The sequence below is a fragment of the Lissotriton vulgaris genome, chromosome 10, assembly GCF_964263255.1.
Source record: "Lissotriton vulgaris chromosome 10, aLisVul1.2, whole genome shotgun sequence".
Lineage (NCBI taxonomy): Eukaryota > Metazoa > Chordata > Amphibia > Caudata > Salamandridae > Lissotriton > Lissotriton vulgaris.
The window spans coordinates 563931229-563949583 of NC_141698.1; the positions used below are offsets into that span (position 1 = coordinate 563931229).

General features: G+C 43.5%; 1 protein-coding gene across 4 annotated transcripts in view; it reads right to left on the reverse strand.

Annotated features, from left to right (window-relative positions):
- Positions 1-18355, reverse strand: part of CLEC16A (C-type lectin domain containing 16A) — a 704284-nt gene that overhangs the window by 137824 nt on the left and 548105 nt on the right. For all 4 annotated transcript variants that reach the window (XM_086941416.1, XM_086941414.1, XM_086941413.1 and 1 more), the window contains exon 20: positions 9025-9229. In XM_086941416.1, the coding sequence (XP_086797542.1) occupies positions 9025-9229 (205 nt within the window). The remainder of the gene's footprint in view (positions 1-9024; positions 9230-18355) is intronic.

An 18355-nucleotide genomic window follows, 5' to 3' on the forward strand; every position in this document is an offset into this window, starting at 1 on the left:
TCTGGTTAGGAGGACGTTTCTCGTGGGGCACTTGTGCGAGTTTCAGTAGTGTTGTGGCTGAGGTGCCCAAGTAGGAGTTATGAGAACTAAGGTGAGGGAGGTCTGCCTGATTTCCTCACCACAAATAGAAGTCAAGGGAGAGGCGGAAAAGTGTATGCAAATATCCCGGACCAGCTCATCTATAGAGCATTGCCCTTGGATAGTGGTACGTTCCAACAGGAGATGAATATTGTGACAAAATGCAATGCGCCATATGGTTTGAAATGGGCCGATACTTGTAGAGAGTGCCCCCATTCCCCGTTTTTGTATATAGAACATGGTTGTCATGTCCATCTGGATTAGGACTACCTTTTTTTGAGGCGAAGTAGGAATGCTTTCAATGATAGGGGAACTGCTTGCAGCTGTAGGTGATTTATATGGAGATCCTTGTTTCTGCAGTCCCATACACGCTAAATTGTTAGATACTGAAGGTGAGCTCCCCATCCTTTCAGTGAACCATCCGCTGTGAGAATGGCTTGGTGTACTGGGTGTAGAAACGGCCCACCTTTGGACATGTTTTGTGAGTTCCATCACTACAGAGAGTGATGTGTGCGGCTGTCTGCCAACACTTGTTCGTACAGTTGATCCAGAGATGGGTCTATTGACAAGCGAGACATTCTAGTTGTGGTCTCGTGTATGAGAGACTATTGTGATGGTGAATACCATTATACTTAAAAGGCTCATTGCTGATTATACTGTAACCTGACATCCAGTTTGATGCTGCTGGATTGGGTTAGAATGTTCTGTATTCTGCCTGTACTTGGGTTAGCTATCCCTAGGAGCATACCCTACATACAGATGCATTTTTGACGGATTTAGAAGGGATTTTTGCAGGTTGGTGGTAAACCCTAGTAGATGTAGATAGGTTAGTGTCTTTTGTGCATGTTGGTAGCAAACCTGAAGCTGTTTGCTTTTATGAGCCAATCGCCTAGATATGAGAATACATTAATGTTTTGTCTGCATAGATGTGCTGCTACCAATGCTAAGAATTTTGGAATCCCATGGGGCGGTTGATAGTGTTGTCCCTGGAAGACAAACTGAAGGTATTTGCAGTGTGAAGTATGGATAGATATATGAAAATATGCGTCTTTTAGATCTAATGTCACCATGAAATCTCCTTTTTGCAACAGTGGTATCACTTCTTGAATAGTTATCGTATGGAAATGTACCGATAGAATGAAGTGATTTAAAGGTCTGCGGTCTAGAACAGATCGAAGAGAGCCGCCTTTTTTGGGAATGAGGAAGTACATGGAGTATACTCCTGTTCCCTGATGTTGAAGTTGTACTGGCTCTACAGACAGCTCCTTTGAGTATGAGAGCTGACATCTCTTGCTTGAGAAGGGCTTGATGTTGCATGGCTAGTTTGTGTTTTCGGGGTGGTATATTTAGAGCAGTGGTAATGAGCTCCAGACAATAACCATTTTGGATAATGTCCAGCACCCATCGCTCTGTTGTGATGGATTTCCATGAGGAATAAAAAATTTGAAGAAGTCCCCCTACAGGTGTTAAATGTTCAGGGGGAATGGTAAGCAAGTCGTTATTTGGTAATAGTATTTGCGGTACAGGTTGATTTCCTCTACCTAAGCCTTTGTAATTGTTACCTCTATATGATCCTCTGTAGTAGGTTTTAGAGGTGGATGACTGTCCTTGATTTTTGTAGGAAGATCATACATAATGTGTAGCAGCAGATTTAGCACCGTGTCTGTAAGTTGGGTGACGAAAAGACCCACAATAGGAGATTGTAGAGCCTCCATACATTTTGCTACTACAGTGTCTTTTTTCATTTTCTCAAGGGCTGTATCTACCTATGGACCAAAGAGGTGCTCTTTATAAAATGGAAGGAGTATGCTAGTATTTATTCCCCTTGCTGCAGTGTCAGCAGAGTCTAGTGCACATTTAATGGAATTGTTTAGTAATTAGCTTTTATTCATTAACAATCTCATACCCCTTATTTGTATTCCGCTAGGAGGTGTTGGAGGAGTTCCTCCATTTCATCACAGTGTGACCTGTCCTAGCCTGCTAGAAGCATTTGACAATTTGCAATTCAGCAGTGATTAGCGGACTGGGCTGCCACCAGTTTCTCAGAAAATTGCAAAAATTGCAATTTTCACCCCGAGTGTGCTGGGTATACTCAGACGTGAGTCCCAGGTCTCCACACCAATGGAGTCAAGCTATCCAGGCTGAATGAAGGCTGATAGCCAGAAACCGGTCCTTGGATGCTTGATTCCGGTCTGGGAAAGACATGGCTTGGTAGTTCGGACTGGACTGTTCCCATGGGGCACAGGGTCAGAGCTGATTTGCATATAGCCAGTGTCTAACCCAGGGTGGTGTGGAGTGCAAAAAAACGATGGATTTAGGCCCAGATCCTTGTACTGGGGTGAATGTAAGACATTGTTCTACATTCTGTCCATGAACTGTGTGCTTTGCAATTTTCACCCCGAGTGTGCTGGGTATACTCAGACGTGAGTCCCAGGCTCTCCACACCACTGGAGTCAAGCTATCCAGGCTGAATGAAGGCTGATAGCCAGAAACCGGTCCTTGGATGCTTGATTCCGGTCTGGGAAAGACATGGCTTGGTAGTTCGGACTGGACTGTTCCCATGGGGCACAGGGTCAGAGCTGATTTGCATATAGCCAGTGTCTAAACCAGGGTGGTGTGGAGTGCAAAAAAACGATGGATTTAGGCCCAGATCCTTGTACTGGGGTGAATGTAAGACATTGTTCTACATTCTGTCCATCAACTGTGTGTTTTGCAATTTTCACCAGTTTCCCAGAGGCATCAAGAAGTTGTGACTCTTTATCTGAGGGAAGGTGTCTTCTCAGTTATTTGAGAGATAGCCCATTTTTTAGCATTTGCCATTACTAAGGAGTCAGGTGTTTTTTTACAAGTTTTATTAGCAACTTAGGAGTACAACATACAGCGCTTACCTACAAAAACGTATGCATATCACCGCCAAGGTACATTGGAAATCGGTACATTGTAGATGGCACAGTTAATCAGTTCGTAGTGTATACAGCCTTTGCCAAATTGCAGAAATAAAACACCCAACTTTCCCCAAAATTTTCCCCACCCCCTTCCCACCTACCAGGTAGGAGTCAGGTGTTAATTGTCCTTCAATACATATAGGGTATTAAGATGCTGTCATATATTTTTTGTCAACCTTTGGTATAATTTTGCGTGCCTTGACAGGGTCTTTAAAAAAAGTAGTCAGCATGATGTAGTACTCCTTTAGGCATAGGTAAATATTAAGACCATTGCTGTGCAGTGGAAGAGTCTCAAAGAGAAAGTCATCCTCTATAGAGTCTTTATGTTGTGGAACCTGGTGATATGCTGCAGCTCTGGCTTTTAAGTCTTGATAAGCTGTGGCATCATCTGGTGGGGATGGTTGTGTAGGATAAAGGTATGGATCAGTGTCCCCTTGTGTCTTTATATCATAGGCATCCCATGGATCCGTAGGCTGAGTTTCCTCTCCACTATTTTAACCCAGATCTAATATGGGTGAATGTGTCAATAATGGCCTTCCCCTACATAAGCTAGGTAATGAGCTCGGATATGAGGGATCAGGGAGTTAATCAATATGATCCAAATCAGACAAGGGAAAAAACTGTTTGAGATGGGGATAGATGGTTTTGTGCATACTCCTACTGGCAGAGAGGGCCCTATCCTAGGCATCAATTATAGGTGCCTATAAAAAAGACCCTAGTGGGACAATACTTATGCCGTCCTTTCATGGGTACTGCTTAGTGATACTTTGGATCAATCACATGGCCAATCTAGGGTATTTGCAATTGGTTACCACACAATCCCTCCCGCAATGTTTGGTAAAAGGGCCCACCGACGCAACCCTCCTCAAATACAGTGTATCATTATAGCATTCTTTTGTTTTGACGATTTAAAGGCAGGTTTGGATTGGGTCCCCAGAAGTCAGTTATTGAAAAAATTGTAATTATTGTTTATTCCATTGAAATTGCAAAAGGCAATAGAACTCCTATACCTGAATATGTATACAATTAGATGATGGTAATTATGTACCCAGGAAAGTCCATACAACAGTTGGGCTCAAACACGGCTGTTTTGCCCCCTTGCTACTCAACCTTTATATTGTGCATCTCAGATCGGCATTGTATCTTGTCAATTCACAAACGCCAAAACTGGGAGGAAAGTCTCTCTGTCCAACCTCTTGTACACGGATGAGTTAGTTATGTTAAGTAATACAAAAGTGGGCCTCCATAGACTAATCAATAAGTTAGCGGACTATATTAGGTCAAATGGACTGGAAGTGAGCTTAGCAAAAACCAAAGTTGTTATTTATGGTAAGATGGTCTGCCAAAGAAAGGCCAAGCACTGGAGAAATGACAGTCTTGATGAAAAAATAGAGTACAAGTACTTCGAAGTTTAGATTGTTGCAAGAGGTAACCTGACACAGAAATAATTAATTTGAAATAAAGCGCAGGCCTTACAATGCGCTTTTACAACCGCCTCAAAACATCTCTGGGGCTCCAGCCTAGCTCTAATCCTCTATAAAGGCGGATCTATTGCCATCAATAACATGGAAGGATGCAAGCCTCATGAATGGTCTGGAGTCTAAAATGTACTAATGTTTTTCGCATTCCAAGCGGCCGCCCCAGCAGAAGGGAGCCTTGAGTTTTGCCTGGTAAATCAAGTAACTGCCAGACGCAAGTATTTCTTACATTGTACCATAAACAACGAGCTTCTGGCCGGACACCCTGGGTAACTTTATCTGGCAAGAAATCAGAAGTAGTCCGATCAACTCATTTGATATTCGGTTCCTGGAAAAGTCCTTTGAAACATTCCAGGCAATGGATCTGTGGAATCAGCAGGTGGCTCAGGCAGTGTTTAAAACTAGTATTTGCAATGCAATAGGTCTCGCATTTGCATGAGTATGTGCCACTGGTATTGTAAATGACAATTTTTTTATTTATGTGTTGGTTTTGAAAACAGATAAATAAAAGGCATTGTCATTTACAATGGAAATTGCTTAAAATTTCGCAAATGAGAGACCTATTGCATTTGACAGTTTTAAAAGCTGTTAGGAAAATAGAATACTGGCAAACAAATATTTATTGTATTAGTGTATGCATGAGCATCTGTGCACAATCAAAACACGTGTGTTTTCTAAATTTCCTAGACATTTTTTAAAATAAAATGTAGTCAGACAGCAAAACGATCCATTTGTATAAATATTGGATTGCAACATTGAAATTACGCTAATTTCTCAGCTCTCTATTGCTCATTGCAGAAAATAAGGCGCACACCAAAGCACGATTTTACAAATGACATTAAATAATGCAACAATATTATATATGATATATCTAGTACCTCTGGAGCGAATCTAAAATGCAGTAATGAGCAACCAATGTGTCTTATACTGTTTACAAGAATCAAGAGATTTAATCTGTGAAAATCAATCATATTGTTGCATAGGGCTTTGTCTGTCGCAGGTGTGCAGCGTTGTAGCAATAGAAATACCAGATGTTACCAATGCATGGTATTGTAGCGATTTCTAGCTCAACTTGTTCACCGTTGTGGGGGGGGAAATTGTAACAGGGCAGGTGCCGGAGCGTGTAGTTCGAAATGTGCTGTGATGGTGTCAATCTTTGTGGACCTTTGTAAAAAGCATTTTGAGTTCGTGCACAAGTGACCAGAGGTGCTCTTGCCCTGAATCACAGCGCCTAGAAGTTTGAAGGAGGAGGAATTGACGCCAGTTAGGATTGTGGGAAGCTGACGGTTATGATTAATCTGCAGCCCATAAATTATGCTGCCTCTGTGACACATTATGCTGATTTTGGAAAGATGAAAGCCTGAGTCAGCACCATTACTAGTCACAAGCTTTTGTGCCCAGATCTCTGTAACAGAGGCACAAAAACACAAATCTGATTTACAGGCAGGTGTATGCTGTTTTTTTTATAACGTATTATGATAAAATCACGAGCCGGCCGGCCTGGCGAAGCCGAGATGTTATGGCGTGCCCTTACAGAGGAGACAGCAAGAACAGGACAAAAGGCGGGGGCAGGAGGGTGGGACCTGCCACACAGGAGCAGCAGACTGAGAAAGCATTTGGCAAATAGCAGGAACTGCATGGGTAGCAGACAGGAGCAGTCTAAAATGAGAGACGGTAGAATTAGAGTGAAAGGGAGACGTGTGAGACAAGGTAAGAGTGGGCCAGAGGAGCAGCTGGTAGAGCAGCGAAAGAAGGGCAGAGTAAAAACATGAGCAGTGTGAAGGGACAGCGACAGAAGTGTGACTTGTAAATACTAGTGCAGGGTTATGTACACCTGGCACACAGGAGAGAAGAAAGTGAGAGGAACGGGGAGACAGGAGTGGGAGTGGAGTGAGGGCGGGAGAGAAGCCAGACAGGAGCTGGCCGGCCCGCGGAAGCGGAGATGTGATGCATCCCGAGCCGCTGGTCACAGGATACGGGCACGACTTTTGAAACCGCCCGGGCAGTCTGGGAATAGGTAGCTATCAGATGTTGACAACCCGCCCTTAGCAGTGTTAAATTGGTGGCTGTGGGGGTACTGGCAGCGAGCCCTCGGAACCTGGCCCGAGCCCCAGCATTCCTGCGCAGGGGGTCTTAGATGTTTGCAAACGCATACACGTTAATAGACCCAGTGCAGGCGAGTTGCTCCGGATTTTTTTTACGACATAATGGCTTTATTATTTTGGCTGTCTCACGCCTGAAATCGCCTCAATGGAGACGTAGCAGCAGCATAGAGGCGCCTGAGCAGTCACTCTGCAGTGTAGAGCAGCAGCATTGAGGAGGGTGACAGGGGCTGGAATGCGCACATGCCGGGTGCCCTGCAGTAGACAGACGAGGCCAATCCCTTTGAGCTGCTCCTGCGCCAACTTTCAAAAAGCATCGGCTGTGGTCGCTACTGGTCATGCAAACATATTACTGCCAATTACCTGACCCTCGGCGCCCCAAGCAGCCATCACACTGTGCCAGTCCGCACCACAACTAAGGACGTCGCCATCTTCCAAGTGACGCTAGCACTTCAGGCCCTCCCACTGCTGTCAGCCATGCCATAGAGGCGGAAAGTGGCTAGAGCGACAACGTTTCCATGGCGTTGGTGAGACCAACGAGTGGGAAACGGCAGCTGAGAGAGAGTCTGGCACGGTGCTCTGCGAGAAGTCGCAAGTATCTTGCCAGCATCGAAAGTGAAAGCACGCGTGGCTGGCCGCCTAAAAGAATATTGTGCGCACCGAAAAGCGGACGAACACAGTAGTTAGGCGCTGTTGCTTCCGGTCTAAACAGAAGTATCGCATTGCATCAATATCCAATTAAAAACCAGCTAACAAGAGCAATGGTTAAGTTAACCGAATGGCAAGCAGCAATAGAAATGACAGCCAATAGGCGGAGCTTCACCCCAACATACTACTTACTTGATGCCTCGTAGATGCAGCGCATGCGCTGCCTATGCGAGACCTAATAAAAACGTGTTTCCATCAGTGCTCACAAGATCAGCAAACTTGAGGATAAGAGCGTGTTAGCGTGCAAAGGCATGCCTGGATGGTGATAAACATGTACAGTACAAAAGGACATCTATGCATTTCTGAGCACAAATCATTCAAAGTATATCAAATTTAAGTTCAAGCACTATCGATTTGGGGCATTTCTAACTTTGTACCTTATGCCTAAGCGGCACATTCGGCCTACAAACACTACCTCCAGGGTTTGCAATACTGGAATAGAAACCCTTATGCATGTAGTATGTTTGTGGCCAGCACTTTAAAGAGAGTGCAGAGTGTTCGTGTGCAGATCTTTTAATATTCTTAACATGTGGACATGCAGACAGTCCATTATGGCGGCGCTGAAGACTGCCAACGCCCACTTGAACATTAGAGCGGTAAAGTATCTATCCCAGCTCAGTGAAAACTTGGAGTCATATATAACATACGATTTCCTTAAATCATCTTAATGGGCAAAATGTATTTATAAAACAATCTCAACTGTATATATTTTAATACCACTTTATTATATGCACTTTATGTGAACTGTGATTTTATGTCCGTATAAGTCTTAGAAAAGGTTTTGTTTATTGTGTATTATGTTTTGCAAAGGTTTTAACTAATCATGCAAATAAAGATCATTCATTCATTTCTTCCAGCTAGTACCAGGAGTGGTAAATTATTTGCAAATATATCCAGTGACATGAAAATTACAGGTAGAAACGTTTTCCACATTCTATTTTCAGATTCGTTTTAGTATTTTTCGCATTTATGAGACTTCTGAATAAAGAAATTTGGGCCAGCTACGCTACACTAATTCTTACATGAATTTGCATTTTTTTTAATTAGAAATTGTACATGTTTCCATCTTCCCTTCTTGTTGTATCCATTGATTAAGTCCAAGTACTCTGGAACAAGTTAATCACTTGTTAGAAAAAAATGAGAGTAAAAAAATCTCTTCTTTATTGGATCCCTTTGGTAAAGCTGAGAAGGTACGCTAAGAAACATGTCTGCACAACATTTACATTAACTGGAAAAAGTACACCTTTAGTGAGTTTTTTCAGCAAGTGCAAAAAAGCAGACCACAAATTTGATATCTTCACGTACATAACATATAAACTCGTATGGAACGTGTACTTGTGTATAGAAAATGTTTAATGGTGCACTAAAATCCTTTAGCACGTGGGAGGATAATGACCGAATATACACTTAACAATACTGGAAAGCAGAAATGGCCTGCGTGTTAAATTTGATATCATTATTCTCTCCCTTTCACAGCACTCATCCATCAATAAAGTTTATACTGTGTGTCACCTATTCTATAAAGGTTTACAATACATAACCACATACGCCAGGAATTGGTGCGAAGTATAGTGTCACTGCTTAAATTCTGCCATTACAAAATGCCAATAAAATATTTAGGTACCGTTATTCTATAGAATAGAAAAACACTTAATTGTTGATTTATATGAAAAAAAATGAAGAATAACTTTGAGAAAGGTACAATCGGCTTACCAGATATCCTTTGCATTTTCATACGTCGAGCCTGGATGCGTCCCTTTGCTAAGCGCTGCTTTGCTATGATACATCGGATATGATCAGAAAAAATGAATCTGGCTTGGAGGATAGGAAAAGGCTTGGAATGTGGGCTAGATGCAGGTTTATGAATGATGATGTTAAGAGCCCGACTGTCATCTTCAACACCAGTCACTTGCATATCCTGCAGAAAAACATGAGAACATGTTCTGCACATAATTCTTTATTTGGTGAGTGTAAGACTGAAACTTCTTACAGGACAGTTTTTAAATAGCATAACTATTAACCCACAGGTACAATAGCACTGTACTACAAATGTTTAAAGAGAACTTTGAGAATCTACCAGAATTACATTAGACACAAAACACCTACAAGAACCTGAAAGCACACCAATACCACGCAGTCAGGAGATGCAGTAGTATTTGCAATAGGTATGTTTCCCAAACTGAGGTCTTGGGTTTACATTCACAACACTAACCGAACACTAACATTGTTCAAACACTGTCTGGAGATTTGGGATATTTTAGCAGATAAAAAGCCACAACTAGCCTTCATTACGAAAACTTGGTTAGATGACAACAACTCCCTTGATATTGCCTCCGCCCTTCCTGCTGGCTACAAATTGCTAAAATGCAACAGATTGTGGCGGAAGGGTGGAGGAGCAATATCCATTCTTTTTAAAGATTGCTTTACTTGTTTCTATGAACCTGTGGCTCCACTAGGAAACCATGAGTGTCCAGTGGAGATTATAAAATGTTTGGTGGAGCAGTCATTTACAAGTTCCCATGATATAAGTCTTAATTCAGTGCCAAACTGCTATCTCAGCTGTTCCCTGCTTATCTAAAACATAATAATTTCCTGGTATTAGGCAATATTAACGTCCATTTTGAAAATACTGAAGGTTCTGTGGTTAAACAACTGGAAAGTGATATGCAGAATCTTCAGCTCAAATAATTAATCAAAGGACAGACCCATATTGCCGTGCATACACTTGATCTCCTATTTTCTAATAAAGAGCTCATAAATGTCTCAAGAATTGAATGCCTTACCTGGACTGCTCACTCTTTAATTGTTTTTTCCTTTATTTTGCTGGTTAAGAAAACCAGACCGCTCACACACTCAACAGTGGCAGAAGGGCAGTGGAATCTCATAACTTCAGATCTGTTTGCTTCCCACTTCTCTTTAAGAGATCAAACTGCCTCAAGGGCACCCCCTGAACAGGTAGAGGTAGAAATGCTAAACTAAAAAATCACCAACAAATTGGATCAATGTGCCCCCAGACTAGAAAACAAACCTAATAGAAAAACACCATCCGAAAAGTGGTATTTGCCAGGAGAAAACAAGTTACTTACCTATAACTTCAATTATCCAGTATTGGTATCTTTCATAGATTCACATGCTTGAATCATCCCCGCCGTCGAGGTGGGAGTCTCATGGTGCAAATAAAATATATACATAACAGTAATAAAACATAATACAATAGGCTATAATGGATTGTACAGTCACTACATTTGCTCATCCTTGTCCTTTTGTAAAAAAAGAACCAAATCTGAAACATAGCTAATCAGGCTCTAGAACCCTCTAGAACACTCCACAGAGAGGCAAGTCCCTCAGATTTTTGAACAAAAGTGACAGTAAGTATAGATTAGCAATAAGGGAAGCCTCTCCAGGGAGGAGGGTGGGTCGCATGTGAATATATGAAAGATACCAATACTGGATAACTGAAGCTATAGGTATGCAACTCCTTTTCTTATCCAGTATTGGGGTATCTTTCATAGATTCACAAGCTTGAATCAGAATAGCTAGCAATAATGGTATATAGACTGTATTGTTTGGTTAAAAAACCATTACAATTTAAAAACATATTAGAATTATTCATACAAAGGACTGCTGCGTGAAAACCCTCAATAGCATTGTAGGCAGATTATTCTCAACTTAGGAAAAACAATCGATTCATTGAAAGAAAAAAAACGTAATAAATAAACATGGTGCTTGCAAATTACTTAAAACCTTCAAAAACATTGTGGGCAGATAATGTTCAGCTGGGAGGCAGGGAGGGTCGGCTAATATTAGCAGTCTAGGGTTCTGTTGTTGAACCGGCAGACTGAATGCCGCCCTGCTGAGGTAAGGGAGATTTGACCCCACTAATGTCTCCCAACAGTTTTGACACCTTGTTGACAAATTTGGTGAGCCCAATGTTCAGCTTGATGTTATCTGGGTTTAAGGCAGTGATTATGGCCTGGCGGCATGATCGAACTCCTAGCCTGATCCATTCATCCGGCAATAGTAACCGTCTGTCTGTGAGCATAGCAGGCATGCACAAACTATGTATTCCATTGCTTTGGAGTGATAGCTGCACATCCTGCATCGCATGCTATTGCCTGAGCGGCGCCATTCAGGCAGGTTCTTTAAAAATAGCCAGTCACCCATCCTCAGAGCTAAAAACATTTGTTTCCAGTAAAGTGTAAATGTGCTTGATAAGTAGGGCAACTCAATGCCTGGTTTAAAGTTGGAAATTTCTGCCCAGGCGTGTTTCATTTTTGACAGTGTTGCACTGTCTGAATGAAAAGACCACAATCTGATGCTCTTCTTGCTGGCAACCTTTAGCACCGGCTGGGAGGGGTTTGTTCCCCAGAGTTCTTTGACTCCTAGTAATTGTAGGCTGTGATCCAGATGTTGACGATACTTCTGGCTGGTTTGATATTTCTATATTTCTTGCTAAAGTCTGGCATCCAGGGTGACTTCCCTGGCATGGCGCAGTCTGTTACAGAACTTTATGAACGCGCCAGCCTCTACGCCATGCTGGTCCAGTAGGCCCAGTTCGGGTCGAACTTGGGCTGGCGAAGCTGATTTTGTCAGACGAAAAGCACGTTTAAAAATGTTGATTGTTAGTTTGTTAAGTAAAGTACTTGTTGTGCCCATCTTAATCTTGTGCCCGTACGACAGAGTTGATTATCTTCGCCTTCATCACTTTCAGCATGGGGGGTTAGGCTTGAGCCAAGTAGCTGTTTTGACAGTTTTGCGGTGGCGGCCTCTAGTGACAAGACTTTGGTCCTTAATGTTTATTTTTGCTTGACAAATGAACACCTACGGTTGAAAAAAATTCCCAAATATTTGTAGTAAGGTGTTGATTCGAGTTTTGCGTTATTAAAGAACCACCCTCCGCATGGCCTCTTTTGCTTCCCGAAAGAAATTGTTTTCGTTTTTAGCAGATACAGTTGTAAGGAATTTCTTATGGTGTAGGGAACAGCTAGCAGTAAAAGCCCATAGTTTTTTAATCGGACTGTGGGTATCATACGAATCACATTAGATACCTCGTAAAAAATATACATAAATATTTCCACAACATATGCAACACAACATGAGAGAGGCATTATGCATACAAAGAAAAAAAAGCATTAACATGTAACACAAATAGCTTTCATTAGCATGGAATAAAATAATAACCTCTCAACAGAGGCTTACCTTATTGGAAAAGGTTGCGTAACACTGCTTGACCAACAGCTGATTCAGCTTCTGGAGCCAGATCTAAACAGTAATGCTGTGTAAATGTGTGCACATTTTTCCAAGTTGCAGCACAGGAAATTTTATCCAACAGTACTCCAGCAAAAAGCGCCGCCGATGACACTGCTCTTGTGGAATGAGCTTTAGGTTTGACAGAGAGAGGATGTCCTGCTTTAGAGTGACGAAATTGAATCGCTGATGCAATCAACCTTGCAAATGTTGGTTTAGTCACTGCTGTACCTGGTTTTTGTCCACCATATGAAACAAACAATGGATCCGAATTCGGGTTTAGTAGGTGATAAAAAGAATTTCAGAAACCTCTTTATATCCAAAGTGTGAAGAGCCTTCTAAACTGGAATAGAAGGAATGGGGAAGAAAGTACATAGGATAATAGGCTCATTAAGATGAAAGACGATGATATCTTAGGAATAAAGGTAAGGTTTGTTTTGAGGCGGACGTAGTCATTGGTTAAACGTAGATAGGGCTGTTTGATAGTAAATACTTGAATTTCGCTGACTCTCCTAGGGGAAGTAAGAATGAACAATAGAGCGATTTTCCAGGAGAGATACTCAAATTCAGCTCTGTGAATAGGCTCGAAGGGATGCTTCATAAGCTGCGCTAGAACCAGGTTAAGCCTCCATTTAGGAGGCGGAGCCCTAATAGGAGGAAAAGCTCTGAAGAGACCTTTCATAAATTGCTTGACGAGATGGTTAGAGCAAAGAGATATGCCACGTGAAGAACATCTGTAAGTAGAGACGGCGGCCAGATGTAGCTTAACCAATGTGAACAGGAGGCCAGAATTGACTAGTGAAAGAAGATAAGGAAGAACCTTGTCTGGAGAACACTCCAGGGGATGTATATTATTATCAAGGCACCATGAACAGACACGTTTTCCCTTCAGAGAATAGGTCTTAAGCATAGATGGCGCTCTTGCCTTAGCAAGTATATCTCTACAGTCCTGAGGCAAATCTAACTCCTTGAATTCAGAGAACTCAGAAGCCAGGCATGTAGTTACAGCGAGGCTGGGTGCGGAAGGAGAATCTGGCCCTTGCTCAATATCAATAGTGTTGGAGACACTGGGAGGTGATATGGTTTGCATTCTAAGAGCAGGAGAAGCTGTGTGAACCAGTGGTAACGTGGCCAAGGTTTCATTTTCAGTTTTCTGAGAAGTCTCGGAAGTAAAGGGTAAGCGAAAATCCCCGTCCAGCTCATCATAAAAGCATTTCCCCAATTTCCTTTCTCTGGTTCTCAGCTGAAATGGGCATTTCTGATTTGTCTCGGAGGCGAAGAGGTCCAAGTTGGGCCTGCCCCACATCTGGAAAATGTGTTCCAGGACTGACTGGTCTAACTCCCATTCATAGCAAGAATTTGGAGTTCTGCTCAAGGTGTCCGCTAGACTTGTTTATTCTCAGCAGGTGTTCCACCTTTATAGAAATGTGGTGAGAAAGCAGCCATTTCCATATATCGTGAGCTTCCCAAGATAGGATGTGAGAACGTGTTCCTCCTTGCTTGTTTCGGTAATGCATGCAAGTGGCGTTGTCCGTCCTTATAAGGACCGAGGATACTTGAAGTCTTGGAAGGAAAGCCTGTAAAGCTACAAATATAGCCTGAAGTTCCAGGAAGTTGATGCACATTATTACTAATGCTTTGGTCCATTTCCCCCTTATGCTGAGATCTTAAAGGTGAAAATTACAAAAAACAATTGGATGGACAGAATGTAGATCAATGTCTTACATTCACCCCAGTACAATGATCTGGGCCTAAATCCATCGTTTTTTGCACTCCACACCACCCTGGGTTAGATAATGGCTTTATGCAAATCAGCTCTGACCCTGTGCCCCATGGGAACAGTCCAGTCCAAACTACACAGCCATATCTTTCCCAGACCGGAATCAAGCATCCGAGGACCGGACCGGTTTCGAGGTAACACCTCTCATCAGCCCGGCTAGCTTGACTCCAGTGGTGTGGAGGCTCTGGGACCCACGTCTGAGCTACCCCAGTACACTCAGGGAGAAAATTACAATAAACAATTGGATGGACAGAATGTAGATCAATGTACTGGGGTGAATGTAAGACATTGATCTACATTCTGTCCATCCAATTGTTTTTTGTAATTTTCTCCCTGAGTGTACTGGGGTAGCTCAGACGTGGGTCCCAGGCACTCCACACCACTGGAGTCAAGCTAGCCGGGCTGATGAGGTGTTACTTCGAAACCGGTCCGGTCCTCGGATGCTTGATTCCGTTCTGGGAAGGACATGGCTTTTGTAGTTCAGACTGGACTGTTCCCATGGGGCAACAGGGTCAGAGCTGATTTGCATATCGCCATTGTCTAACCCAGGGTGGTGTGGAGTGCAAAAAAACGATGGATTTGGGCCCAGATCTTTGGACTGGGGTGAATGTGTGACATTGATCCACATTCTGTCCATCACTTGTTTTGTTTGCAATTGCCGCCATAAGTGCGCTGGGGATGCTCAGGCGTGGGTCCCAGGCACTCCACACCACTGGAGTCAAGCTAGCCGGGCTGATGAGGTGTTACCTCGAAACCGGTCCGGTCCTCGGATGCTTGATTCCGTTCTGGGAAGGACATGGCTTTTGTAGTTCGGACTGGACTGTTCCCATGGGGCAACAGGGTCAGACCTGATTTGCATATCGCCATTGTCTAACCCAGGGTGGTGTGGAGTGCAAAAAAACAATGGATTTGGGCCCAGATCTTTGGACTGGTGTGAATGTGTGACATTGATCCACATTCTGTCCATCACTTGTTTTGTTTGAGATCTTAAAGGTGTGCACCCTTCAAGAGAAGCATCTGTAGTAAGGATGAACTGAGGTGTTGGAGGAAGGAAGGTAAGCCCGGTTGAGATATTGCTGGAGCGCTGCCACCAAAGCAGAGCTGCCCGCATGACTGGGTTATCCTCACCAGGTTGTCGAACGATCCAGTCACTTGAAGCCATTGATTGTCTAGCTCTTCTTGAATAGGTCTCATTCTGAGACGAGAGTGAGGTACCAAAAGATTGCAGAGGACAACATCCCGAGAAGAGATTTTACCCTCCTCACAGAAGCGAACCTTCTTCTTCGTAGGTCTGTTGCTAGGGAAATCAGGTGTGATTGTCTTTCTGCGGACAAGAATGCTTTGTCCTGGATGGTGTCCAAAACTGATCCTAGAAATTTCTGCCTTTGAGAAGGATGTAGAACTGACTTTTATGAGTTGAGAGACAGCCCCAGGGATTGAAACATGTGAAAACAAGTTAACATTGCCATTGAGGCTTGCCGAAAAGATGGAGCCTTTATTAGCCAATCGTCCAGGTAGGGGAATAGCTGCAGGCCCTTCAGTCTGAGATGAGCTGCAACTGGGGCAAGACATTTTGTAAAAACCCTTGGAGCTGACCGCAGACCAAAAGGGAGAACTCTGAATTGAAAATGAGCACCTGTCACAGAGGAACTTTCGATGTTTGGGATGGATAGGGATGTGGAAGTATGCATCCTGCAGATCTAGTGTCGTCATGAAGTCTGCATGATCCAGGAGCTGTAGAATCTCTTGAAGATTAACCATGCAGAAGGATTTTTTCTGCAGATATTTATTTAACTTCCTTAGGTCTAGGATTGGCCTCCATTCTCCAGACTTTTTCTTGACCAGAAAGAAACAGGAGTAAAAACCTCTTCATACTTGAGTGGCGAACTCTCTCTATAGCTCCTTTCTGGGGCATACTCCTGGCCTCTTCCTTGAGGAGAGCTAGATGTGGTGGACATTTCTTTAGAGGTGGATGGAGTGGTAGGATCTTTACAAATTTGACTATGTCCAGTACCCATTTGTCTGAAGTTAGTTTTTCCCATTAGGTAAAATGATGAGAAATATTCAGCGTCTTGGGGTTGAAGAGTGTCCGAACTGTTGCAGGTGCTGGGGAGATGTCACGGTTTCCTAGCAATATTTCTGTCCTGTTGGGGCACTTTCCTCCTGTTTTGCTGTCTGGTGTAAGCAGCAGCAGGAGGGGGGGGGGGCTCTGTTAGATTGTTGCTGCTGATGATAGCCATATCTGTTCTGGTAATTCTGGGGTTGGTCATTTTGGTAGCCACCACGAAAGGAATAAGCTCCTCTGCCACGGGTGCCTCGAAATTATGTTTTCCTGTACTGAAGCATACCCAGGGCTTTCGCATTGTCGGTGCCCTTCTTAATCTCTTGACAGGCATCATCAATATGCTTGCCAAACAGCACATCCCCATCGAATGGCATATCAAGAATTTTGCTCTGTACCTCCGGACGAAAGGTGGTAGATTTAAGCCATCCTTGATGAAGGAGGACCACTGCTCCAGCTAGTTGCCGGAAACCTAGAGAGGCCAAATCCAAAGAGATGTCAATTATCTCCGATGCTGCCCTCTCCCCTGCAAAGATAATTTTTCTCACCTCCTGCTTCTTGTCATTAGGCAAAAGTTCGAGTTACGGAGCAACATCAGACCACATTTGACGGCCATACCATCCTAGAATTGCCAATAAGTTAGAGGTACAAACTGTAGCACCTGTCATGGTGGTGAATCTCTTCCCGATGTTATCTAGTCTCCTTCCATCCTTATCAGGTGGCGCAGTAATTGGCATCAATGGATTTCTAGATCTGCGCTGAGCAGCCTAGGAGATTACAGAATCAGGTGTAGGATGTCCAGACAGGCATGCAGTGGCATCATCTGGGTCCTTATACTTATCAATTCTGGGAAGAATTGCAGGCACAGAGAAAGAATTTTTCAGAATCTTGACGCCCCTCTTCCCAAATACGATTGATAATGGGAATGGCGTGGACCGATTTCCTGCTCTGATCTTTGAAATCATATAAAAAGCAGTCGGACTGCTTAACTGGCATGCATAGGGAGGTGAAAACGGTTCGCCGCTCTTTCCATGATGGCATGAAAACCTCTAATGTCTTCCGGAGGAGAATCAATTGCCTGAGGAACCGTGAGGATGGTGTTTGGATTAAATATTCGTCCCATTCATCAATGGTAGTTGGTGTTTTAGGGTGTTCACCTTCCTCAGCGACTGTATCGTAGTCATCGTCTTGCGCTCCTTGATCTTGTGGCACAGGTAAAGTATCATGTGCCTCAGTGGTAGGAATAGAGGGACCTGAAGTAAGCAAAGCAGGTGGAGGAACGGGTGACCGTGAACGGGACCTGCTGCAGATGGGAAAAGAGTATAGTAGTCCTGCAGCATAGCTGTCAAGTTCTGCACTAATGCCACAGGCATTTGAACCATTGTTTCCTGTTGAGGTGACAACACTGGAGGCCTTTGCATAGTTTGATAATGTTCATAATTTTCCTTCCTCCTCATCCTCCTCCTGGTATTTCACATGAAGTGGAGAGGGGCTGCATGCTGGACTAAACAGCCCACCATCCTCGGATTCCTCCAAAAAATGGCTAGGAGGTAAGGGCGATATGTAGGAAGGGTCCTGGTAAAAGCTTCTTGTCGACGGGAATGTGGACGATAGCCTAGAAGATAATATAGGTGATACTTGCAATGAAGTAGGCCTTCTCCATGTAAGCGTCGACTAGATAACCGTAGACCGGGACATAGAAATAGCTGATGCGACTGTTGTCGTCGTCGATTCCGAGGACGGAAGAACCATTGTCGACAATGATGTCGTCATCATAGCAGTGGTCGTCGTTGATGGTGGAGGCGTCTAAGAGGGAGGAACCGTTGATGCCAATGGTGTCGTCGACGGGAGAAAAGGTTGTCATTGGTGGTATCGTCAACGGTGCCGTCGTCATCAGCGAGGTGATTTTCGTAAACGAAGGTACAGCTTTCACCAATGGTTCCGTCGATGAGGAT